The 27,522-nt window shown below is 39.8% G+C and overlaps 1 protein-coding gene across 1 annotated transcript in view; it reads left to right on the top strand.

Moving 5' to 3' along the window:
* Positions 1–27,522, top strand: part of LOC122815150 (probable E3 ubiquitin-protein ligase HERC1) — a 5,886,073-nt gene that overhangs the window by 2,922,586 nt on the left and 2,935,965 nt on the right. Inside the window, exon 31 of the mRNA XM_044087407.1 lies at positions 8,016–8,165. Coding sequence (XP_043943342.1) covers positions 8,016–8,165 — 150 coding nt within the window. The remainder of the gene's footprint in view (positions 1–8,015; positions 8,166–27,522) is intronic.

Here is a 27,522-nt window from a genome sequence, read left to right as displayed (position 1 = left end):
ATATGGTAGTTACCTTGCGAGGATGACTTTCGAAAGGGTACTGTTAAGCATTTCTTGGCATTTAGATTTAGTCCATGGCTCTGACACCAGTTATTTGTCTGTGTCAGCCTTTCCTAGAGAACATTTGTTTGGGTGGGGGATACAGTGACCACTCATAATTTGCAATCATTTGCACATTTTTTTAACCAGAGGCCATTGACATTGGCCTTGGCTTCAGAGAAGTAAATGCCAAAAAGGAGTGGTCTAGAGTCCAATCCCTGAGTGACTCAACTTGTGAGTGGCCTCTCTGCAGAAGTGGACTCCCTAATTCTGATTTCCTGGGTCCTGTCTGCGAGCCAGCAAGCTATCCACTGTGTGACATAAAGGTTTGTACCTACTAACTTCTTGAGTTTTTCAACATTGCCCAAGTAGCGTAGTGTGTCAAATACCTTGGCCAAGTCAAGATAAGCAGTGTGAAGAATTTTGCCCTCATCTATTGCTTTGATAACTTTCTCAAAGAATTCTACCAGGTTTAGTAGTCATGACCTGCCTTTGACGAAACCAAATTGGGTGGTGTCCAGTGTGGGGAGGTTTCATATGTTATTATTGCTCATTTCCATGGTAATTCCTTCCATGGCTTTGCATACGAAACTAGTCAGACTTATGGGTCTATAGTTTCCAGGGTCTGTAGATGCCCCAACTTTATACAGAGATGACTGTTGCTGTTCTGCATTCATGTGGCAAAAAAGCCTGTTTGGAGGCTACAGTTAAATAGCAATTCCAGAGGACCTGGTAGGTCATGTTCCATACTGTTTAGAAGGCATCCTGGAATCTTTTCTCGGCCCATTGATGCAGTGGTCTTAGAGAGAGCATTAAGGATCTGTCCCCTAGTGATAGCTGGGGAATTATATTTTATGGTATTTCCTGAGGCAAGGTTGAGGGGGAGAAGGGGTAAAGTTGGAACTGACTTTGTCAGCCAGTAGGTTTGATATATCTTCTAGCTCAGTATAGGTGCTCCATTACCAATAAGCTCTGCACACAGTTGTGTATTGCCTTTGAAACTGGGGACATGACCAAAGAATGCCTTGTGGTTGTCCTTGGCCTGGGAGGATAAATTTACCTCAAATTTATCCTGGTAGGTACAGATGCCTCTATGCAGCTATTAATTTCAGAGCAAATTGCGCAGTCTGTTGAAACTGGGGAGGAGTCTGACCCCTACCCTACCCAACCCTATGGTTCTGGCAGCCATGACTAGATCATAATGACTGAGTAGAAACATAATTGTGTAGAATAATATTTAGTGCTTGGCAAGCAGATGGGTGCTGGATAATTTTATAGGTGGTGAAAAGCTGTCTATATGTTAGTTGATGGGGCAGTTTTAACCAGTTTAGACTTTTTAGTGCTGCACAATGGTAGATTCTGAAAGGGATATTTGCCACAAATTTAATCTTATTACAGTATTGTTCAAATTTTACTTTTTTGTGATGCCTGAAGGTTAGTAAACATGGGAACACCATCATGTAGTGAGGGGAGGAGGTAAGTAGTGGCAAGTGTAGTTTTAGTTGTATTGGTGAGAACTTTTTTGACACTATAAAACGTCATTTGTTTTTGGTGATTTTTTTTTTTTAAATGCAGATTGAATTTAAGATTAACATCCTCTCTTCTGGCTCCTTTGGGTTTTTCTTTTTGGTAGGTTAACTGTTTTATTGCATTGACATCTGCAAAATAGTATCTGAGTTGCAACTATTCATGTTGGTTAACCCTTTTGCTTTTCCGTGATTATAGTGTTATCTGAAAAAAAAAAAAAACATATGTGCCCTTACCACTTTCAAAGTGTACCTTGAATTTAGCCATCTATCTCCCTCATTTTTTCAGAATTTGCATGATGAGGAGAACATATTCTTTATACTCTGGATATGCTTTTACAACCTGGGTATTATCTTTTCAGTACTAAGTCCTTTGGGAAAGCTGTACATATGTGGGACTGGAGAAAGTGAACTTGTGTCAATTCAGACAGTTCAAGGTGACTGTTGTTTTTTACTATATTTTTTCTTATTCCCACTATGATAAAGAATTGCCAGGCAGAATTAATGCACGTTCTAATATACCCTTGTTTTCATTGACGGTGTGTTGGAAAGGGGTGGACTGTAGAAGCACTGTAGAGTCAAACGACATGGTCCTCTGTACATGCTTTTACAAAGCATTTCAAACTGGATTCCTTTTCCAGGTCCAGGACTGTTGTTGATAGGACCATTCTGCAAGGGTTTCTGGATCCACATCCTTCCTCCTGCTGGGTTGGATAAGCTTTGGTAATCAACTTAATTAGCCAAAGGTTACTGCAGCAGTGAGGATGATGAACATAGTTCAATTGCATAAGTTGCCCTAATATAACGATATATGCTTGAATTCCTCATTGTTGCAGTAGCCACACCCACCCTCCATCCTCCTTGTGTACATGTTGTTTGTTTGGGATGCAGACTTTTTGTTTGTATTATGTATATATTGTTTTTTTCAGGGTATGGCCCAGTAGCCAAAGGTTACTGCAGCAGTGAGAAATTTAAACATAGTCTGTTATGGTTAGTGCAACTTACACAAATAAATCTCCTCTGAGAGACCTCTCAGTATATCTGCTTGCTTAATTAATAGTGTTAAACGTGCCTTTGCAGACACAAACACCTAGAATTGTTTAACATAAGTTTAGCTACTGTTTTTATCCATCATGAGTGCTGTACTGTAGTGTTAATGCTGTATCCATAAGTGTGGCCTTACAGACAACCCAAGTACTTAGAAACGGGTCTACTTTAGAATATAAAAAGGCAACATTGTCGAAGACATGTTCATCGAGACGACATCCACGAAAACCCACTTCATTGACAGACTGGATGAATGAAATCCTTCCCAGGGTAAATACTAAGTCACTCAAATACACACAAAACCAACACCAGAACACTCAAAACCCACCCAGGTGGAAGGGGCTGCCCCCCCCCCCAATTAAATATACCAACTTGAAGATCGTACAATTTGAAAAAAGGCAAAGTTCACCTTCACGGCCAACAGATTACTTACCCTGGGAAGAATTTAGTTCATCCGGTCTGGGTTTTCGTGGATGTTGTCTTGATGAAACCGTCTTCAGTTATGTCAGCTTTCGATATTCTAAGGTAGACCTATACAAACATATTAGTCTTATAAGCCTTATCCACAAAGCCATGAAATACATTATAACTGACCTCATAAAATACAGTATCTAGAATAGTTAGATTTGACCCCCAACATTCTGGTTTTGTGAAGGGTAGATCCTCTCTATTAAATCTGGTAAACCTCTTTTAAAGGATTATGGAGGCAGTAGACAATGGATATGCTGTACACATGGCATCATGCAGGCATCATACAGAAGTTAAATCCTTTAAAAATCAACCCATATGTGGTAAGATGGATAGAAAACTGGCTTAAAGAGAGAACCCATACAGTGCCAGTTACAGACAGTTCATCAGAAAGCAGGAAAGTGACCAGCCATGTCCTTCAGGGTTTGGTGCTTAGAACCTCTCCTTTTGGGCTCTGCTTTTAGATCTCCAAGCAGAGCGAGAGAGAATAACTTTGGCTAACAAAAGCTTGCAGGTGACTATAAATTGTGAGTTATTGCTAAGTTGCCCTGTGGCACCCAAACTCCCCAGAATGAACTCTCCCTAGTAATCTGTTGGGGTAGTAAAAATGTAATCAAAGTAAATGATAAAAAGTGTAATATCCTCACTTTTGACAGATGACTCCTCCCCTCATCATACTATATAGCCAACAGACCATTGCAAAATGAAAATGTAGTCAGGGACCTAGAAACCTAGGTTGATAATTCCCTCTTTTTTGACTATCATCTGACAGTGTTTGTCTGGAAATACTTTTGTTTAGCACAGATAATTGTTAAAAGAATATCTTCAAGGTCTGAAGAGGTTCTCTCTCTCCCAAATGCACAGCATTTATTAGACCAGTCCTCCTTCAAGATGTATGTCACTAAACATATCAAACAATTAGAAAGACTCCAGAAGTTCTTAAAGATAGTTCAAAATCCCTAATTGAGAGTCTTGAGACTCCATCCTATAATTGTGTCTTATAGACTTTTGAAGGGAGATCTGTATCTCATTTACTGTGCCTTTGAGACCCAGTTGTCCTGGACGTCCATGAGTGCAATAGCTCCTCTAATACTAGAGTCAGAGACCTAAATATTCACCAACAGATAGATGAAACACAAAGGGAAGGCAGGTTTGTAGACCGGCATCTCCCTAACCTATATAATGAATTTCCCATGCATAATAAGCAGTGTGATTCACCATTTTCCTTTAACTATAGCCTAGACGATTAGATTGGTATCTGCAAATTTGTTCCAGGATTGGCTGGTATGGTCTTTCTGCACAAAAGAGGTGTGGTCCAAGGGAGAGCACTGGCAAGCCATAAATGGTCATATGATTCAACAGTGTTGGAATATCTGTGAATCTATAAATCAAACTGGTGCTGGTAGGCTTGCCACCCCTCCGTTTTTTTTCCGGACTATCAGGAAATCAAACTGATTCTCCGGTAGTCCGGAAAACACTGTACAAACTCCGGTATTCTGTTTCAAAAAGGAAACAGACTATCGGAGTTTGTAAATCGGCTGATTTACTATGCTTTTTTACAGAAAAGCATAGTAAATCAGCCAAAAGCAGGCGGCGGGAACGAAAAAAGAGGGCGTTCCCATTGAGTGATGCTGTCGTGACATCACAAAATAGGAGGTATGTTGGCGGGAGAGGGGGTTGGGGTGGGCGGGGTTACTGGTGACACGAGGGGCGCGGCTTTGCTCCGGTTTTAGCCGTGAAGGAAGGTGGCAACCCTAGGTGCTGGGAAAGGCTTAGTGGAAGGTTTGAATTCTTGGGTAGTATAAATTGCTAAGTTCCATTTAGGACCACAAGACGTGAACACTGCGCTAATATGACTGAACTGGAATAACCTGAAGGGTAAAAAAAATATAGCTGGGAGCAATTTTTTATATAAGTTATATTTCTTATAATGTCATATGTCCCTAATTTGGTCATATTTACTTTGGACTACTTATATTTTTTTCAAGGTACCCTTTTAGAAACCTTTTTTGCTTCACATGGCAGTAGGTTTGCCAGCTTTGTTTGTGGCTAAAACCAGACTAAGGTCATGCCCCTTGCATCACCCATAACCCCACCCATTCCCACCCCCTCTCCCATCCATGCCACACTCATTTTATGACATCACCGTGGCATCAGCTGATGGGAACACCCTCTTTTTCTGTTCTGGATGCCTGTTTTCAGCCAATTTATCCCCAGTTACCATAAACACTGTTCATAACTCTGAGTGTGCATACTGTCCTCTGCTTTACTTCTACAGTGATTACATATATTTGGATTTAATTTAAAACATTTATTTCAAATTTTATAGCACAAACCACTGATACACATTTGCTAAACAAAGCAGTACACTGTCACAATGAAAACAGACTTAGCATTAGAACTACTCTGCCTTTAAATCTCACATACCCCAAAACAGCATTGCACATTGTTTTCCCAAGTTTAGGATGATAACATTTTAAAATGTTCTAAGAAATGACACAGTATTAACAACAATCATATCTTACATCAATAACACAGACCTGAAAATGTGTAGCATGGTCTGAAAATGCATGTCTAGTATAAAACAAATAATAACACAATTGGACTTGCAGCTTTTGAAAAATGAACCTATGCCTTTTATAGAAAGCTACAGAGCACATGCTTAATGTGGACAACTAGTGGATGGTTAGAAAACTAGCAGGGTCATCAATTTACACACCTTTGCTATACAAATCTCAGCTCAGTATGTCACAAATAACAATTAACCACAGCTGACCCTCGATTATAGAGCATTATATCAAAAGGCACATTATTAATATTAACAAGTGAGATACTATGGCAACAGATGTTTTCCCTATTTTATCATTCTAAAATATTTTAACCACATTCAACAGCTTTAAGCAACAATTTTATAAAGGAATTGCAATAATCGCATAAAAAGACTTCAAAAATAGGTATGTTTTATTTTACTAGTACTTAGTTGCACAAAATTAAACAATTTCTTGGGATTTGTAGTATCATTAATAAAAGTCCATTGGAAGAACCGTCTGTCCTTTTGTTATCTGATATAGGCAGATAGACTGCAGCTCTGTCTTTTAGAATGTTATTATTTTCTTTTGGAAATGTAAGCTTAGGACAGCAACATACTCTCAGTATCGTCTAGAGAAGGCCGCCTCACTAAAGCTCATATGAAAGAAGCATCTTGTGACTTACTTGTTACGGAAGAATTTAGCCCTGAAGCTTTGTGTAAACCAGAAATGCAATGCAATACAATGAGACTGTACAAGATACCATACAATAATTCCTGGCCTCTGCTCTGCATGATCAAATTATAAAAAAAAAAACTTCCTCTTAAGTTAATTACATTTCAGTTGCTCTCCTTTTCATAGCAGCGGCAGCTTCACACGCACACCTACCTCTCTGATTTTGTCCAACCATTCATTGTTGTGGTCTGCTGAGAAGTCCAAATGTTTTCTGGAGATTCAAATTTAAATTCCACTGCGCGGAAGATGAAGATGTTATGTAAACAATTTCTGCTGCTTCTGCGTCTGTGCGTGCGACCAGATTCAAAGGGCATTCTTAAAGTAGAACACCTTTAAAAATATATATTTTTTAATTAAATAAAAAGATTTTATTTTTTCCGGAAAAGAAAAGGCAGTTTCTGTTTTCCGGACAGTGTCCCTTATTTCCGGACAGTCCGGAGTCAAGTAATGGCTCTAATTATAGCCAAAAAGCACACCGGGACTGCAGGCAATAAGGAGGGGGGAGAGAGAGAGTAAAGATGGCGTGGGAGAAACGCTTGAGACCGTGGCAGTGGCATAAAACTCGGACTTCATGTGTCCGGTTTTGAATGAAATTTGTAACCAGACAGTTTGTCAGAAAACCAGACAGCTGGCAACCCTACATGGCAGTGGTTTACAGTATACCTGGATTGTTACTCCTTTCACTAATTTATATTCAGTTTATACATACTAAATAAAACTGACTAATTAGGGCATCACATACCCTGTTATTTTGTGTTAAAATACAACTGTGAGTTTTAGAACTGTATGCAGTTCTGTAATTGTGCCTTTGATAATACAGTCTGTGTACATTTATGACCATCCTTGTACAGATATAATAGGATCTCCTTTGTTATTTAGATTCTTCTGGCTTTGGATAACATGAGTGTCTGTCTTGCCTTCTTGACGCCACTTTCCTTCTTACTTTTGCCATTGCCCTGCACTCCCCAAAGTCACATTCATGTGGTAAGTGCTCCTAACAGAATAATGAGGGCACTGAGATATCAGAGTCCATTATTGTTAATAGTGGTATGATTGAGAGTCAATTTTAATAACAACCTACTTAAGCAATTTCTCTAGACCCACAGTAGAAGCACATTTTGTCCAGTCACAGGCCAGACATTTACATTTTTGCACACATTGAAGTATGATGATCATAAATGTGTACATTGCACTATCAAAGACAAATGTACAATTACATGCAGTTCCAAAACTCACAGGCCTCCATGCTTTACTGTAGTGAATTATCCTTGGCCATCCCTTGAGAATTGTCTTAGGATATTAGCATTCCACAGTCTTCTTTCAGAATGTGTTTGTGCCTGGCTTTGGTCCTTCAGTCTAATCTTTTTTGGTTGGCACTGTAACTGAATGCATGCTTGCTGAATTTGGATCACCAGCAGTGTACTTAATGTCCTGCCGCTGCAATTTGTCTGTAGCCTGTTTTGAAAATAATTTTTAACTCAGTGGAGCTGTTCTTTTCATGAATTGCAAAGTTTCCACATAAAACCGGTTATTAATAATAATAAAATGGAATTATTTTAGGAATTTGAGATGTTAACACTGATCATAATGAATCTTGCTGTATACTGATCTTTTAACCCATAATAATAATAATAATAATAATAATAAATAATAATGCAATTTCTTCTTGCAGGTCATAGCAGGTGCTGTACTGCTGAAGCACAGCTTGGGGACTACTTAGCATTTCTGAGGCGTGTGATTTCAACTAGGAACATACAATGGACTAGTGTTACAAAGTGGGTAGAAACTCTTATTCTGATGGCAACCCAAAGACAATCATCTGGTAAGAAAAAGTTGATGAGAAAAGAAGATATCTTACTACACAACTTTAGTTATCTTTTCAGATTTTTTTTTTAATTACTTGAAAGTAGATGCGCAATAGATATTAATTTGTGGAATGCTGCAGTACGAGACACTAAGAGGTAATCTAGGTATGTCACATAAAATACGTGGATTGTACTGGTAAGTTCCCACAAGCACTGCATTATTATTATTACTACAGGGGTAAAGAGTGGATTCTTGTTCCATGTCCAGAATGGAATCTACATTGCTGTTCTTCTGTCAGACGCTTGGTTTCAAAGTAAGTGTCTCCCCTTACCAGCTTCCTTCCCCTTTTTTGAAACTTTCCCAAGGTTAAGCCCAGATGATATTACGTAAGCTTTTAGATGTAGAAGATTCCACCTGCTGGGAGAGGGGTTTAGAAGCATTGTCTTAAATCAAATAGCTAAGGTGATATCTTGTGGTTTAACCTTGGTAATCTCTTACATTTGCCCTGTTACCACTCTAGTTCACAGGTTGGATACCAGACCCAGCATGCGCACTATGAATTGCTTGTATTTTGCTTTTTTAAAATGGGGACCAGTACCACACTTTATAAATGCAGAGTTATTTCATCTGTTACACAACTAGTGAAATGGCAGATTAACCATGACAACCTAACAGCTTTGTCATCAGAATTAATTGCTACAGTGACATCGTCTACACAAACTGATCCAGTCCCACCAGTTGTTTCTGATACTACCTCCTTTTACAAGACTGCGCTCACGAAATGTATAGTTCTTTTAAGCATTCCTTCTACCACCTAACTTTGTTCCCATTCATGGTCAGAATTTCTCCAGTGTTGCTGGCGACTGTCCAGGCAGTGGTCCTTAATCCTAAATTAGTTGCTAGATAGTTTGCTAGTACTCCTCCCAAGTCATCAAAAGTCATTATTCATGGCTCTGATAAACTCCCAGTGTTGGCAATTCACTTTGGTAGCTGCTGCCTTACCAGCCTGTTACCTGTCAGTCAAATCTGGAAACCTCTGCTAGCATTACTTTGAAGGTCACTTAACTTGAGTGCCTTCCTCATTGCTGGTGTCTGACATATTTGAGTTGCAGATTTCTTAAACAGGATCCCTTTAGACTTTGCACTACTGACCTCCCCAGTGTATAGGAGAGCTACCTCTTTAAGTTGGAGTTGAACTTATCATGCACAAAGTGTCTGTAGGACATCTGCATTGCATAATTGGATTTCCTGCATTTGCCCAACTGCCATATCAGCCATCTGACCCATGTTACTACCAGCTGGCTATCTATTGATAGCTGAACACCTCCCTTGACTGGGAAATCAACAACAAATGACCTTGGATCTGATGACAGGAATAGTCTGTCTTTGACCTTTGGCTCAAGTAGTTAAGGTGCCATGAACATTTATGACCAGTCTTACATTGGAGTGTGTTGTTCATTATGGGCACTTCATAACCTGCACTGAAATCTAATAGGAGTTTACCATTTGTATTCAAGTCCCTTAAAACCATTACTCCCAGACCTGCCCCACCAGGTATCTCCATTATTCTCCATGAGGATGTTAGTCTCCCAACAGAACTAGAGAGTCAGTAGGAGATAATGTATCAAGTGCTACTCTCTCTGTCTTCTACAGAGTTGAATATTTTGAGTAGTTAAGTGTTTACTCACTAGTGACAGTTTTCCTTCTGCAACTTCCAATTTCATCGAGACAGCTTTCCTTACTTGACACAAATTCCAACTACATTTCTCTAGTCTGAGGACTTGTGAGTTGCCTCACATCCACCCAAGGTACTTTAACAGGGGCATCTCCAGAGCCATTTCAGAAGTCTGGTTCTAGAACCATTGTTGTGTGTACAGTTAAAACCATCTGATTCTATCTGGTACCTTCCCCAGCACTGCAGTGACATTCCATATCCTAAGAATTAATTTCCATTGCTGGAGACAAATCCATTTTCCTCTACCACCTGCCAGTTGACTGGCATTGTACCTGGCATTGATCCTTCACATTGTGAGTGTTGAGACCTCATGACAGCTTTATTCGACTTCTGACTGAGCTTTACTAGACTGAGTGGGTCACACTGCACACAGGTGCTTTTCTGGTGAATAGGTGGATTGGAGGTTTGGCTCTTGGTATCCATGTTTTAGGCACATTTTTCATTTTTCTTTTTTCTTTAAAAGAGCCATCATCACTGCATTGAGCTTTGGTACTGAAGCAGTAGCACAACTGTAGTCTGAAGCATTCAGTCTAATGTTAGTTTGTATTTACAGTGTCACAGATACAAAAATTAGCCTCCTTTGCAGGTTTTACTCTGCAAGACAGAGCAAGCAGCTTGGCAGTCTGAGATGATCTCAGACTACAGGCAGTGCTCCTCCGGGTTGAAAGGAGTCAGTTAAGTGGTCTGCCACCTACTGTGGATGTCTCCAGGGTCCTTTTAGGTATACCATGTGTTTCCATTTGGAGGAAGCCCCAGGTCAGAGACAGGCCACTCTTCTCACTCAGTTATCAACAATAAAGTAATTAAATAAGAACTGGTGCTGAGATCCCACACTGAAACATTTTTAGGCATCTGTGTCATTAGACATCATCACCTGAGGTTTCCACATTTGAAATCAAACAACCACCAGACTTCAAAAATGCTACAACATATTTTTTAATAATACAACATACAACAAAGCTTTTGGGATAAAACTCCCTTCATCAGTGTTTCCACATTTGACACTGGCTAACACCAAACAGATGGGAAGACTCTTACACCTGCAGTAGATTTTTTTCATGCTTTTAATTTGTTCATTGTATCTTTCTGAATGTCTTTGCTACACTGAGTTGTCTTTACTGCTATACATTTTCAGTTTATGCTTTCTTTTTGGGTTGACTGAAGGATAAATTTGAAGATTTAATCAGCTATTTTTATTGTCTTTTCCTCCAAATTTTCTTCTCTCTCTGGAAAATTTATATTTTATATTTTGGAGAAGATTACACCTGATGAACAAGGTGGAAACTGGTCCTCATACCTGGAGTACAGGGAATTATGTTGGCAACTTTTATTAAACGCCACTCAAAAGCCATGTATTAATGATAGTATCTGTGGATAGAAAACTAGGATTAAGGGCTGACAAATTGTGACTTTTATGAAAAGGTGTTTTAAATATGTGAAGCTAACCGTTAAGAAACTTCACTAAAGTGTTTTATTATTACTTATATTTTTGATTTACGTAGGTTAAGGGTTTACATTTTATATTTTTTTTAAATGCATTCCCTTTGAAGTAATAGGTTTTAAATGGTCTCATACCATCGAATGGCTGTTGTATGAATATTCAGTCAACATTGTTTTTAAGCAATTTGATTGGATAACGATTTATATTTAATTCATGTACTTGTATTGTTTAAGTTATCTGATGAAGTTCTGTATCATTTTTGAATGAAAGAACTTATCTGTTAAAACATGTTCTTATTGGCAATTTGTTTGGGTTCACTACTTTTGTACTTCAGTTACTTCATTGTTGTGGAGAAGAGTTTTACAGTTTTAATCTCAGTTTTGTGCTAGAAACTGTAATTAATACTCTTTTTAAGTTAACTTCTGCAGCTTTAAGCTTTCTTTCATGGAAGACCATGTTTGTGGTAGCCATCACCTTAGTGAAACGGATCTCAGAATCGCAGATCTTCCCCATATCTGGTTTAACACAAATATATAAACTCACTAAGACCCAGTCATTCCTTCATCCCTAAAATAACATCAGAGAACAATGTAAATAAACCTATTCATTTACCAGAATTCTTTCCTAATCATACTAAGAAGGAAGAGTACCATTAATGTGCACAGACAAGTCCAAGGTACTACTGATTCTTCTAGTTCAACCACTGTGCTTATTTCTGTCCCTCAAGCATTTTCCTTTGGGACAGTAGAAAAGGTTTCACTGGCAAAGTCTGGCTATGACTTTTATTGTCAGAAGAATGCAAAACTTCTTTTGTTTGATGATTCCCTTTTTGTTGGATAAACTTTAGTAATTCCACTTTAGCCTGTTCTGCATCAAAAAATGTCTTTGATCCCCCAAGAAAAAAACTATTCTGAAGACAGCTGGACATAGCAGCTTGAATCTTTTGTCTGACTCTTGTCATGCCCCTGATTGCTGTGATAAATTTGCGTCTCTTCTGTCTGGTGTAGAGTGAATAATCATTTTTCAATAACATTCTGCTGTCTCCAGTTTTTAATATTTTCCCTTCTGCCACAGTTTTGTCAGGATCAACTCTTTCTGCTGGTATGATTGCATCTTTACTAATGCAAGTCTTGACTGCTTTCTCATGGCCAAGTTTGGAGGGTACCTGAGGGGGTAACTCAAGAAATAAGGAAATAGTGGAATTTTGGATGCGGATCCTTAGAGAATAACAATGGTCATACAGGATATTATATTACTGAAGTATAAGAAAGCATACTAAGAACTAAGCCACCATGGGCATGGAAAAAGGAGATTTTGCTGATGCGAATGACTGCAATTAGGGAGTACAGATAATAGCAACAAGGCACTGGAATTTACTGGAGGAAGCTGGCAAATGAACCAATGTATTGGGAACAAATAATTAGAGAGGGAAAGGTAAGAGAATGGGATGAGGCCAACACGACATTAGGACTGAAAGCATGAGATTGCCTTCCCAATCAGAGATTGATATCAGAGTGTAGACACAGAGAAAGAGGTAGAGGAACCCTGAATGAAAGACCTGCACTGGTTGAGTTTTTATGTGAATCTAGAAGAGAAGCTACTGTTACAAAAGGGATAATTAGTAGGGCATATAAAATATTGCATGATAACTATATGAATCAATCAGAGGAGTTCAGAAAAGATTGGGAAGATAGATTAGATAAACAATTCAAAAAGAAGTAATGAGAGGATATATGTATGGTTCCCACATATGCAACAAAGGCGAGAAGATTTTGGATTTTTGCCTGGAAGTGTTTGCCTGGGTACTTTTATACCCCAGACAGACTCCAAAGAATTATTCCTCAGGCAGCTGGTAGATGTTGGAGGTGTAATGGGGAAGAAAGAGGTTCCTGGGAGCATATGTTCTTGTAGTGTGATGAGTCAGCAGACTTTAACAGAGTATTCTGTCAAGAATACTGGGCGAGCAAATCACTGTAACTAAGGAAATTATTATTATTTTTTTTTTAGGTGGGATAGAGGATCTGAATTGCTTAGACAGTTAGACCTTGCTAAGTTTAATTCTGGTGGCTGCTGAAAAAGCAATTACTATAAAATGGAAATCAGTGTGTGAAACAACCGTACCTGAAGTAGTGAATATTGTAACAGAGGTAAAAGGACAGGAAATGGGAACTTTAGAAAAGGGCAGGAGTAAATTAAATTGGAAAAAATGGAAATCACGAGAACAATACATGCAGAAAATGTTTTGGAGAAGTAATGAGGTTTAAGAGAAGGCAGGAATTGAAAAAATGTATGTAATTTTGGTTGATTTGTTTATATTGCATAGAACAATATATGTGATGTATAATGTATGTAAATGTGAAATGGTTACTGTTGTTTGATTACTTTTATATAAACGTAAGTTTGTCTATGTCACAAGTGATAATTCAATAATAATTCAGCTTTTTTTAAGTTAATGAATTGTCCCTTAATTTGTCCGTTTATCTTTCCTTTTTATTCAAGATGGAAGAAAACAGGCCATAAAGAGCCCTTCACACTCTAGATGCTCACCTGAATTAGGCTCATAAGTTTTGGAAGATTGAATAAATGGTAATCTTATTTGCTGTGATGAGGAGGGGTCACCAAGTGAGCCCTTTCTGAGTGGTCCACAGTATTATCTTTTGCCTTTATATTGATTGACAGTTTTCATAAAATGTTGCATTCAGCAACTACTCTGCTGCTGAGTTACTTCTGGTGCATGAAGAATGTCCCTGTTGCAGATGTTGGTGTCATGGCTTTGTAATCTTTGTCACAGCCTTTAATCAAGCATTATTATCTTGATCACGTCTTTATGAGATGGACCTTTCTTTGATATTGTTATACTTCAGGACTTCTAATTGTTTGGCTTTTTGGTTGCCCTTGGACTGCTCTTACACTGGTAGATTTATTGCCTGGGATTCAGCTAAATCATATCCCAACAAGAAGGGTTCTTTATTTGATGTATAACAGGTGCTTTCTTACCATATTGATTTTTGTGTGATGGGGCCTTACCTCTTAGGTCCCTTACACTCTCCAGCTGTCTTCCTGTGTTTGGATGGCCTCCTCTACACTTAGTTGCTGAATTTACTGTACGTCGAGCAAGTGTATTTTTTATATTATTTATACATGCTTCTCATCATTTTTTGTTTGTCATTTATAGGATTTTGCTTGTTTTTAGGGGATGAGCAGTGAGTTCAAGGTCTAGGCGAGATCTCCTTATTTGGCGCGAAATATCATGACGTACCATTACAGAATATACGCACCTTTGAGTACATGAGCACTGGAGAAACAGAATGCCAGTGGGACTGAAGTACAAGATTAACTAATTTGTAGACCCATCAGGGATAGGGGACTGCTGATGCACTAACTAATGAAAGTGGGTATTGATTACCTTCTGCCTGTTGAAGCTTATTCATCTTCATGAGTTTATATGTTGATACATTTATCTCACAAACTACTTCTAGGAGAAAAAAGGGCTTCTGTTGTCTTACCTTCTTTTTCTGACAAAGGTGAAGATGATCAAGTACTTGCCTGTTTAATACAACTCATTTAATTTCTTCTTTGAGGTTCAATTCTTACTTAGTAGTCGAGTCCTTTTCTACAGTTTGTAATAGAGCTGTGCAGGTGTGGAGGCAAGGCATTGTTTTTTCCTAAAACATGTATGCTCAGCTTCTGAAACTTTAGGATAGTCTATCTTCTAGCAGTGCCTCCCTTTATTCTTGCCTAGGTTCATATAGGATTAATAGGCATGCTGTTCTGTTGATCAATGAGGAGCCTAGACCAATTGCCCTAGAGTACTATCTGCTTATGTGGCTTGCCAAGAGTCACACAGCTGGCAAGTGGAGACTGAGGAAATCATTCCTGGACTTCAGGATGCAGTTTATTAACAGCTCATAGCCTTAAGCCTCCAGACAGGGAGGACCCATGCATTTGTTGATGTACAAAACATGACTATAGAATCTGCACTTAATTCATGGAAACTGATGGTTTTATACAATCCCGGAGTAGAAAAAAAGTATTTTTAAAAACCCAGAGGTTGATCATGCTGCCATAAACTTCTCTTTCAAAATGATTGCAGACAGCAGCTTGAAACATTTAATTATAGTAGGCATGTTGCTAGATAACTGGAAAAAAGGTAGACACCTTTACTGCTGATTATCTGACTTGAAAGATGCAATACTGGGGGCAGTCTTAAACAGTATGATTTCTTGTTCATTGAGTAACGTAAATTTGAAAGGCATTATTATTTGGACTGTTGATATGATTAAGTATTGAGTAATGCTTTAGGTGCCTCATTTAGGATTGTTGCTTTTGGTGCCACGATACAAAGATTTGCTTGTTTGTGTACACACCGGACCATATTGAGCCTCCTTTGCTGTTTTTGCCCCTCATGTGAACCAACGTTCTGCATACGTTACATGAAATAGGGGAAATAATGGCCAGTGTAAACCAAAATAAATAATGGGTATGTGGCTGAGTTTATTTTCTCCATCAGTCATAAGATAGCAATTTTACTTGGATAATCCCATGCCTGAGTAACAAGAGTAAGAATCTAACCTCAAAGAAGACGTGGCATGGTCTAAACAAGCAAGGACTTGGGTACACACCATGATATCTCTTATTAATAAAATATGCCTGTAAAGCCCAACATCTGGGCCAGTAATCAAGTAGCCTGAATCATCACCACTGAAACTACAGAGGGACATTAACTTACAACAGAAATATATATACACAGTGTTTCCAGGTGCAGCTCTGTGCACCAAGTGCAATTTCCCTTAAGAGCACATAGGGAACACAATTAGTCTGGGGTCTGGGTTTCACCCTCTCTCTCTGCAGGCCCCCAGTAAGACTCCCCAGTAACATAGCTATAGAGTTCAGTCCTCAGCTGAGTGTCCCAGGCCAAGTGTTCCACCATCCTTTCTGTGAATCCAGTGCTGTGTGCCCCTGCTCCAAGTAGCTGACACACACACTCTTTTGAGATTTGATTTTCACACACACACACACACACACACACACACACACACACACACACACACACACACACACACACAGACCTGGGAAAGCCTGGCACAAATTTACCAGCTATGCCCCTCTGCCCAGAGTATGAGGTAGATACTGCCACCAGGACACTCCAAAGTCAGCTACTCTAAGGATCTTACAAGGGTACCCAATTATACCGAGTGAAATTAATACTAATACCAGTGGTAATGACCAAACAGCAGGGCTTTCAGAAGCGGCAACAGTGTCACCAAATAAATATCAGTACTCTTAAAGGTTAAAATATTCTCTAAAAGACCAGCCACAATGAAAAGTTTAAATATATTTAATAATAAATAATAAAAACACATGAAAATACTAAATATGTAATGTGTTGTCCTATCTCGCCTTCATTCTTACCAAGATGAGTTCGGATCCGATCCTTTGATCCGACTCGGCCTTTATACTCAGGCCTTCCACTAGCTCGTGGCTAAACCCTATCCCAGCATTCAGTAGAAAAGCTTCCCAGATCTCGTTTGTCGCTAAACAAGCTCGGGTGCTCATTCTACTAGCTCTGGTTAAGTATAACCTTTCTATTATTCTCTATTGCAAAAAGTGCGTATTTTCATTGTTAAAAATTTGTAGTTTTGTCATACTGCATAGTATACTTCTGTTTTTTTTTGGTGGCTTTTTCTGCTGTTGGCCATCGTCTTCCATTTAGGCCTTGTTCTCCCTCTCCTGGCTTTTACCTTAAAACTGAATTAGCCCATTTAAGTTAGAAGACTCTTTCTCTGGTTGTTGTTCCCTTTCTACCTGTTTTTCTATTCAAAACCTTCTTTTTCTTATAGACAGTTCATTTGAGTTAGAGAACTGCTAATCCCTTAGCCCATTTAAGTTAGAGGGCTTTCTCCTTTCCCTGTCCCTTTACATCTCCTGGGCATAGCCCATTTAAGTTAGAGGGCTTTGCCCTCCTTTATCCTTAGTTCCTTAAAAAAATAATAAATAAATAAATAGTAAATTATAAAATTTCTCTAGCTAGTTCTGTTCTCTGTTACAATGTCTTCTAAGGAGTCGAAACCGTCAGGCTTCAAAAAATGTGAAAAATGTGGACAAAAAATTTCGTTGACTGATGGGCAAAATTTGGGTCTATTGTGTAGTTGCTATCTGTCTTTGAGGAGTCTTGCTCTGTTTGTCAATCTTTTAGCCATAGAGCACTCCTGGAGAGGAAAAAGAAATTAAATATTGAGAGCACTGTTAAAAACACCCTTCTCTGAGACAGTCCAAGAAGGTCCGGGTTTACAAAAATCTGACAAACCTCCTGCTGCAAAGTCTAAGAAGAGATCTTCCTCTTCTAGTGCTTCATTGGAGCCATCAAAAAAAGTTGCAAAAATTTCGACTCCGGATCTGAAGTCTATCAGATCCAAAAAATCTGCAGTTGCGGCGCCATCTATCTCGGTGCTGATGGAATTTGAGATTCGGAGCCGGTTCCCAGTCTTGGAGCAATTCTGTCCGTCCCTAAGGTCATCCATTTTACAGCGTACCAAGTCTCCAACCCCTTCAACTTGGTCTTCCAGGAGCTTATAGAATGACATGGATCGAGTGGTACAGAGGCTAAGGACACCAGCGTTGGTCAGGTTATTATCGGATCTGACCACATCCTCCCCTTCTATGCCGATTCCTCCTCCAGTCTGACCTAGGAGCATGAGACTGATTTTATATGCAATGGATGGAGCGAGTAGAACAGCGGGTTCCGGAATTTCCCTAAGGAGACATTCTTGGATGTGCTTGTGTGATTACGTGGAGCCCTTTAAATGTTTCTTTGTGAATGCCCCATTTGATGGCTCATCTCTGTTTGGGCCCAAAGTCAAAGACACACTAACCAGGTGTGAGCAAGAAGGAAAGACTCTGCCTGGCAAAGGAGTCCATTTTCCCTACCTACCTACCAGACCATATCCAAAGATCAGAAGGGAAGTGGAAAAATGTGGTTTCGAAAATCTGAGAGAGCTTTCCAGGATACTCATGGTGAAACTTCCCCTAGCAGCAGATGGGGAAGTAGTAATGGAAGACGCTGTCCACGTGGCAGAGGAAATCCACAGAATCAGGGTGGCAGAGGATCTTTCTTTGGTAAACCTTTACAGCACTCCTAAAAGGAGGCCCACCTGTCCATCTCTGCAGGCAGTCAGGGGCCGCTTATCTTTTTACCCAGAGGCCTGGTAAAAAATAAAAGACAAATTGGTACAAAGTATCATATCCAGAGGTTACTCCATCCATTTTTCCTTCCCCATCCGAAACATGAAAAAGATTCCAGATGTTCCACCCAGTCAAAGGGAACAGGCAACGTTAGAAATTCAAAAATTGTTAGACAAAAGAGTCATCCAAACAGTCCCCACAGACCAATTAGGATCCAGAACTTAGTCAAGATTCTTTTTAGTTCCAAAGAAAACAGGGGACTGGAGACCAATTCTGGATTTCAGCAATCTAAACAAATCAGTAAAAAAATCCAAGTTCTGGATGGTAACACTGCAGTCAATACTCCCTTTTCTGGGACAAAACAATTGGATGTGCTCAATAGACCTCCAGGATGCGTACTACCACATAAAAATTGACAGGTGATTCAGGAGACACCTGCGCTTTTTGCTGGGAGCCAGTCACTGCCAGTTTGAGCTCTGCCCTTTGCTGGCTCCTAACCGCCACCACAGAGAATCTACTAATAAAAGCAAGAGACACCACCTTGCAGCTCTGCTGTCACCTAGGTATTGCAATAAACTATGATAAATCTGCCTTGCTGCATCTCAGCATGTCATATTTATAGGAGCAGAATTAGACTCAAACATGATGGCCAGACTTCGTCCAGAAAGAGTTCAAGTCCTACGATGTCAGGTGTTACATCTTCTCTCAAAGAAAAAAGTGCAAGCAAGAATAGTCCTAAAAGTCTTGGGGACTATGGCAGCAGCAATAACTCTGATCCCCTTAGCACGTCTACACATGAGAATTAACCAGTGGCTACTGTCCACTCAGTGGTCAATGCAGGAATTGGCGATGTCCCAGAAAATAATGATAACAGAAACTTGCCAAAAAAGACCTTCGTTGGTGGCTTTACTCCACCTTCGTGATGCTAGGCCGACCATTTGTACTTCCCCAACCATTGGCCACAGTGACCATGGATGCCTCTCAGATTGGATTGGGGGGGGGGCATTATCTGGGAAAGATCGTCCAAGGCACCTGGCAGAATCACTAGGCCCACTTGCACATCAGTGCTGTAGAGATGAGAGTTGTGCTTCTAGCATTGCGGGCATTCCAGGACTCTCTTCCGCTGGGACCTTTTGCAGTAAAGACAGACAACATGTCAGTTGTATGGTACTTAAACAAATGAGGAACCAGATCTTACCCCCTTTGTTGAGAGGCCTTGAGAGTATGGCAGTGGGCAACCTCTTCCCAACATTTTCTGATAGCAATGCACATCCCGGAGAAATCCAACATGATGGCAGACTGACTCAGCAGAGCAATGCTGTTGCCTCACGAGTGGTCCCTAAAACAGTAGGTAGTGAAAAAGATTTTCCACAAATGGGGCCAGCCTTGCTGCAACCTTTTTTTGACATCCATGAATGCCAAATACAGCAGCTACTTTGCCCTTATGCCCCCTCCGGGTGAGTCACCTTGGGATGCACTTGTTCACGATTGGCCCTTGAGTCTCCTCTATGCCTTTTCCATTAATACCCGAGGGTCTTCAGAAAGCTAATTGCTTGGGAAGGGACTTGCTACTCATTGCCCCATACTGGCCTTGTCAAATCTGGTTCTTCTTCCTATGGCCTCATCTTTGGGAGAAGCCTTGGATTCTGGATCCAGTTCCAGACCTTTTGACTCATGTGTCAGGAACGGCTCCATCTTCCCTTCAGACCTTCAAATTGACAGCTTGGCTGCTCCAATTCCAACCATAGCCAAGTTTCCTAAACTTTCTTCATCAGTGAAAGACAGTCTAATTTCTTCTCATAAGGCTTCAACAAGAAAGATATATAGAAGCAAATGGAAAATATTCTCATTATGGGCTTCTCGTAGCTACATTGAGCCCTTTACTGCCCCAGTTAATTACATTCTAGAGTTCCTAGCAAAATTATTCAATGAGGGTGCAGCTGCTGCTACCATTGGAATTCAACTAGCAGTGATATCTAGTTTTCATATAGGTGAATCTGGCCTCAGTGTCTTGTCTCTTACACCCTGTAAAAGTGTTCCTTAAAGGTATTCTCTTACTTCAACCACCTATCAGAGACCCCCCCCCCAGCACCATGGGACTTGAATTTTGGGTACTTTTCCGTTATCGGGGCAACACTTCTAACGCGCTAGCACACACACACAATGATCGCACATGTGTTAGCCCTGGAGCGTTGTTAAAGACAGCTAGAGGAAGCCTTGTTTTCAGCCATTTTAATCAAGCTGAGTTCAGACGACTTACATATGGAAGATTAATAACATTGGCTAAGAAGATTTTTAAATCTTATTACAATCTGTTTTACCAGGGTGCCTTACAAGCTGATTGACTCTTCTTCTTTCTGTTGGATGTAGTGTAATAATTTTTGAAATGCTTGAATTTTTTTTTTTATTTACTTAAGTTTGTGTGTTCAGGAACGTGGAAAGCAGTAGTACCACACAGCTGGCTGATACTCTCCTGACATGAGCAGGTTTATTTGGGGTTGCACGGGACATCATTCCAACCCGATCTCATAACTGTGTAATTTACTGCTTGTCATGTTTGTAGAACTGGACACGAATTTTCAAATGGCCTTATAAGGTTTATAAAATTACAGCAAATGACTTGAAGTCATGACTCAATGTGAAATACATTTTCCAGACTTGTAAAGTAATGTAAATAGAAAGGGAACAGTGCATTATGTTTTGCGCTTCTGTGCAATGACAAGCGGGTACCTATCCACACATTCAGAAATCGGAATATTTAGTCATTTGTATGGCTAGTTCACTAGAACTGTTTAGTAAGATGATCACAGTCTGTTATTCGTCAAAGTGGGTTGTTGTTGTAATTTCAGGTAAAAACGTAAACAAACTTTACTTATGTTATTAAACTGCGGAAAGGACCCCTGAGCATCTTTGAATTGGCAGAACACATAGTAGCAACACACTATAAAGTGCAAATAAAGAAAAACCTTTCAGCATAATATCAAGTAGTTCACAACAGCAACTGCAAGCATGTGGTAAGATTCCAAGCGCTCATTAGACGTGTTGCCCCGATAACGGAAAAGTACCGAATTTCGTCCCATCTCGTTTAATCTTTCCTCTTTTTGAGACAGCATCATTTTCGAGCTCAAGTTTTTAACATGGAAAACTATTCTTTTGATAGCGATTACCTCTGCTAGAAGAGTATCAGAACTGCAAGACTTGTCTATAAAGCCCACCTACTTGCTTTTCCATAGAGACAGGGTCTCCTTATGAACAAACTCTTCTTTTCACCAAAGTATGTTCAGAGTCAAATTTGAACCAATCTATAGAGCTACCAATCTTTTACCCAAATTACGGGAATAAGGCAGAATACATGTTACATCAGCTGGATGTGCATAGACATTTATGTTTCTACTTACACAGGACTAAGAACTTCAGAAAATCTGACCAGCTATTTATATCTTTTTCAGATTCAAAGTAAGGTACTTCAGTCTCTAAAGTGCCTCTTTCAAAATGCCTTTCAGATTGCATAACCTTCATCTATAAATCTCATAACAGAGATCTTCCCCATAGAATTAAAGCCCACTCTACAAGAGCCATTGCAACCACTTCCGCCTTTCTGGCTAGACTACCAATAGATATCATTTGTGCTACAGGAACATGGGCAAGACCTCATATCTTTATCACTCATTACAAAGTTGATTTGGCCTCCAGGAACAGGGCCTCTTTTGGTTCCACGATTCTGAAGAATATTCTCCCTTGAGCCACCCAAGCAAGATGGGGCTAGGGACACTGTCCCATCCTGGTAAGAATGAAAGCGAGCTAGGACAGCAACACATAAAGAAGTTATGTACTCAACATAACATTCCATGTGTGTTGTCCATCTTCGCCTTCATTCTTACATCCCACCCTCCTTCCCCTGGCCATTTTTACTCCTGGAAGACCGAGTTGGTATAATTGGATATCGTTATTCTCTGGCCTTCTTTCCTGAACTCTGAATTATTAAGCTGCCTTTATTTTTATTACTCTTATTATAACTGCAAACAAGATCTGGGGCGCTTTCCTACTACATGCTGGGATAGGGTTTAGCCACAAGCTAGTGGAAGACCTCAAGCTTGAGTATAAAGGCTGAGTCAGATCCGAGGATCGGATCCCATTCCATCCTGGTAAGAATGAAGGCGAAGATGGACAACACACATGGAACGTTATGGTGAGTGCATAACTTCTTTTTTATAATAAACACCAGCGTTTCAGTCACAGGAAATATTAAAATAACACAGATTCATTGATTGACATAGATACAGAAAACAGTAGTTAACTAATCTCTATATTTTCCTGACTGATCTAAAGAATTACTGTTCCCTGGTTACTTACTAACGCATGGCAAGATGAAGTGGATGAGATGTCCTTCTTGGTCAGTTTCCAAAAAAGATAGACTGTTCTGAGATTTCTGTCTCATCTGGTATTAAAACATCATTTTAGTCCTGGATTATAGAGTGACATCACATATATCTTATCATCTGACTCTGGTTCCCATACTACCCCCTTTCCTAGTAATTGAACCAGAATCTCTCACATATGTGTTATCATACTCACAGATAGAGCATTGCTAAGATGCTTTATTGCATCTCGAAGCAATAAAACCATTTCAACATTTCCACCCTTCTAGGGTAGCAATTAGTTCACTGCTAAGGACAATAGAGAAGGATTTCTAGTCCATGTTTTCCCAGACATTTTTTTCTCTGGCTGCAATCAGAACAGTAAGATGCAATCTTTGTGGCCTACCATGTAATTTAATTTCAGCTTATTTTTTAAATTTAGCTGGACTGAGATTAACTTCTCTTCCAATATCCTCTGTTACAATGCATTCATTTCAATAGTTACCATGGGGTTCCTATTACTTTATCGAATTGCTGAAACTTCAAAACTGTAAACATCGAACACAGTTAATCGAAGTTTCAGGAATACGAACTAAAAAAAAGGTCAACAGTTAAATAACTGTTGTAAGCAGGGGGGCAAGCCCCCCTGCACCTCCCCACTTCAGCTCTTTAAATATACCAACTCCAAGATCACACTACAGTGCACTAAAGGGAAACATTACCTTTCCGCACTATAGTGCTTTCTCGGAGTTAGTATATTTAAAGAGCGGGCGTGTGGGCGGTGCAGGGGGGCTTGCCCCCCTGCTTACAACAGTTGATTTGTGTTCTTTGTTTTTAGTTTTTTTTACGTATTCGAAATTATGAAACATTGAGCATACAAGTTCCATCTTGTGTTTGATGTTTCATAATTTCAATAATGTAATAGGAACCCGTTACCATGTAGTCTGACATAACGGTACATTTTTTTCTGTCCAGCAGGACCCACTGTTGGTACATTTTCAACACAAATAGCTTTACAAATACATTTTCAACACAAGCACCTGCACAAGTCAGTTTGATATACAGATGACATGTAATTCTTTACAGTCCAGTTCCCCAATTTGCCAATGCCGTACTACTTCTAGCCCTACTCCATCTGAACAAGCATAAAACAATATGCTTAGCCTCCCTTTATATCCCTCCTGGTGATAACATACCAGTTCTTGAGGATATTCTCTCTTGGCTCTCCACCAACATCACTAATGAAACTGTCATCCTAGGTGACATTAACATTAACTGGTCCTCAGTCCAATGCCCAACAAATCCCCAAAATATAAACCTTTACAACTTTCACCAATGAATTCAGTCCATAACCAGACCATCTAAGGACCATTCCTGTGGTAGCACCCTAGACTGGATTCTAGTATCACACCCACACCTTATCTCAAGTAGTGGTACACTCCCTGACCCTCTCAGTGACCAATTTCCTACCTTTGCTCTACGTCACTCTCCCTCTCTACAGCTATCACACACCACCATCTCTGTGCACTCTAAGAACTTCAACCAAGGCACCTTCTCTGACTTACTTAAACAATTCAACTGGAGTCCCCTATATACATTAACCATAGATGAAGCTGTCACCTATTTTAATACATCATTTCTAAACCTTCTCGACACCTTAGCCCCCCTTAGAACAAAAAGAATCAAGAGCAAAACTATCCCATGGTTAACAAAAGACACCTTAGCTGTCATGCGCCTTCGTAATAAAGCCTTGAAAAACTACTACAAATACAAAACCCTAGCCTCCCTAAACGAATACAAAATACTCCGCAACAGAGTTAGAAAACTCATCAATTCTGACCACAAATCCTACTATATCACCCTCCAAAATCATAAGTCTAACCCAAAAAAGTTCTGGAATAGTATCTCCTCCCTCTTCAACCCTGGCAAAAAGGAAAATTCACAACCCGATCAAAATATTTCTGATACCGACCTCGCCTTCCAATTTAATAGCTTCTTTATTGATTCCATAACTAAATTAACATCATCAGTTACTGATAACTCTACTCCCCCAGCTACAACTCCAACTTCCCCTTCCTATCTAGGCTCCTCGACTTCCAACTTCCCTCTCTTCTCCCCCAAAACCCATACCCATATGTACTATAAAAAAAACTGCTTCTTAAGTTAAAACCTTGCTCTAACGCTCCCGATAACATCTCTTCCTTCTTCCTAAAGATAGCTACTGAAGCCATTGCCTTCCCCATTTGTATACTTATAAATCGGTCAGTCCAAGAAAGTTATGTACCCCAAATTTGGAAAAAAGCTTACATTATTCCCCTCCATAAGGGAGGTAACAACAACACCATCTCCAATTTTAGACCTATTGCCATCTTATCCCCCATCTCTAAACTACTAGAAAAATGTATCCACATACAACTACTACCTTACCTCACCAACAATCACCTATTAACCCCAACACAACATGGATTTAGACCTGGTCACAGCACTACTACTGCTCTTCTCTCTTTCCTCGAAACTGTAAATAAAGCTAGAGACTCTAACTATATTGTCTCCACTATCCTCCTAGACCTTTCTAAGGCCTTCGACACCATCTCCCATTCCCTGCTACTCAACAAACTCTCTAACCTACATCTTTCCCCCTCTTGCATCAACTGGTTTTCTAGTTACCTTTCCAATAGGCAGCACTCTGTCAAATGGAAGAAATCTGCCTCCTCTTACCTCAACACTGTCACTGGTGTACCCCAAGGCTCCATATTAGGTCCATTATTGTTCAACATCTTCATTAATGACTTCCACCACAATATCCCAAATGCTACAATAGTCCAGTATGCAGACGATTCAACTATTATCTGCGCTGCAAACTCCATTCCCTTCCTTAAAAAACTAACTCAAGATGCCATCTCAACCACTGAAAAATGGATGCGTGACAATCATCTCGCTCTCAATCCATCAAAAACCAAACTCATGTTATTCACCCCATCAAAAAGAATAACTATCGACATAAACTCTTTCCTCATAACCAGTCAAAATAACACAACCCTAGAAATTGTTTCCAGTGCTAAACTGTTAGGAGCTCTCATTGATAATCAGCTTACATTTGATTCCCACATACAAACAAACATTAAAAAAACACATCAGAAACTAGGCATGTTCTACCGGCATATCCACTTCCTCTCCCCATCTATTAGATTCCTCCTATCTACCACATACCTCATCCCCTCTCTCCTTTATGGTGCCCCACTCCTAACCAACCTTAAATCCTCTATTAAAAGAAAACTCTCTTCCTGCTACAACAAAGTCGCCAAATTCGCCTCTGGCCACAGATCCTCCTCCCATCACTGTACTGCTCTCCACAAACTAAATTGGCTAGAACTCCCTAACTTCCTTACCTACACTCAACTAACTCATGCTCATAAGCTCATTTTCAAGCCCTCACTCTGCCCCTCACTCTCCTCAGCCTTCACCATGCACCATCCTAACAGACGCCTTAGAACCAGCACTCAGAACCTAGTTGAACTCCACAAACCTGCCCATCCAGCAGGGAAACTCCTACTTTCCTTTTCCCTGGCCTGCCTCTGGAACTCCCTCCCATCACATATCTGTAATACCAGCAGCCTTCCAGTCTTTAAATCTCTCCTCCATTCACATCTATCTTCTCTCTGGGAATGCTCCTGCACCCATCCTGCATAATCCCTCCAGCTACTACTCACCCCTAAATCCACAACTCTTCCCTTCCTAGGGAACATTCATACTGTAGTTAACCACTTATGTAAATATTCTCTGTGCACACCTACTAACCAAAATCTTACCTATACTTTCTCTTTCCATTTGCTAGTGAATATAGAAACTAAAAATCGTAAACTTATGCTTATTGTTGCATATGCTCTTTGGTTGTTTTTTCCTGTTGCATTAACATTATCTTGTGGTTATATGTACTACTCTAATACTTTAACAAACTGTTTATGTTATGTTTATCCTACTATATTTTACTTTATTCTTAGTTGTATATGTTGACATTGTATCTATGGAGCTTTTCTCCCCAGGACTCCATTGAAAATGGGCTCGCTCGGCCCAGTGGATTATCCTGGCAAACAAACTTCAAATAAATAAATAATAATAGATAAAATAAATAAAACTCCAGCTAGCTATGCTGGCATATGTTGCATATGCACTGTCCTACTTCTCCTTGCATAGCTGGCGATACCTCATATTGTCACATCTCTCCCCCCTTTGAAGACTGAAGCAAGTTTGTCCAGTAACCCTGGAGAAACATTGCTTGAGAGGAATAGGCTTGTCTGGGAGTACATTAACCCATACCCTGTCCTAAGAACCCATCTGCATTGGCATTAATGACCCCACTGCAGTGCTGCAGTGTCATGTCATACGCCAGCAAACCTAGGCTATACCTTAATAACTTGGCATTTTGCTGGATGACTCAATGTAGCCATAGATCCCCCTCAGACTCTTCCATCCACTGCAAATACTCAGCACCAGGGCCCCCATCATGGTAAGACTTCATCATGTTAACATGGTACATTTTGTTCCCCTGCCTCCTGCCTAGCAGGGTTATAGCATAGTTAACGTCACTGACCTTCCTTACAACTTTAAAGGGTCCCTCCTAAGCTGCCTGCAGTTTGTGTCCGACAGGAAGGATCAC

Source organism: Protopterus annectens, chromosome 1.part1, assembly GCF_019279795.1.
Source record: "Protopterus annectens isolate FY-2018-M chromosome 1.part1, PAN1.0, whole genome shotgun sequence".
NCBI classification, from domain to species: domain Eukaryota; kingdom Metazoa; phylum Chordata; order Ceratodontiformes; family Protopteridae; genus Protopterus; species Protopterus annectens.
The sequence above is the reverse complement of the archived record's forward strand: the minus strand, read 5'-3'. Positions and strand labels throughout refer to the sequence as shown.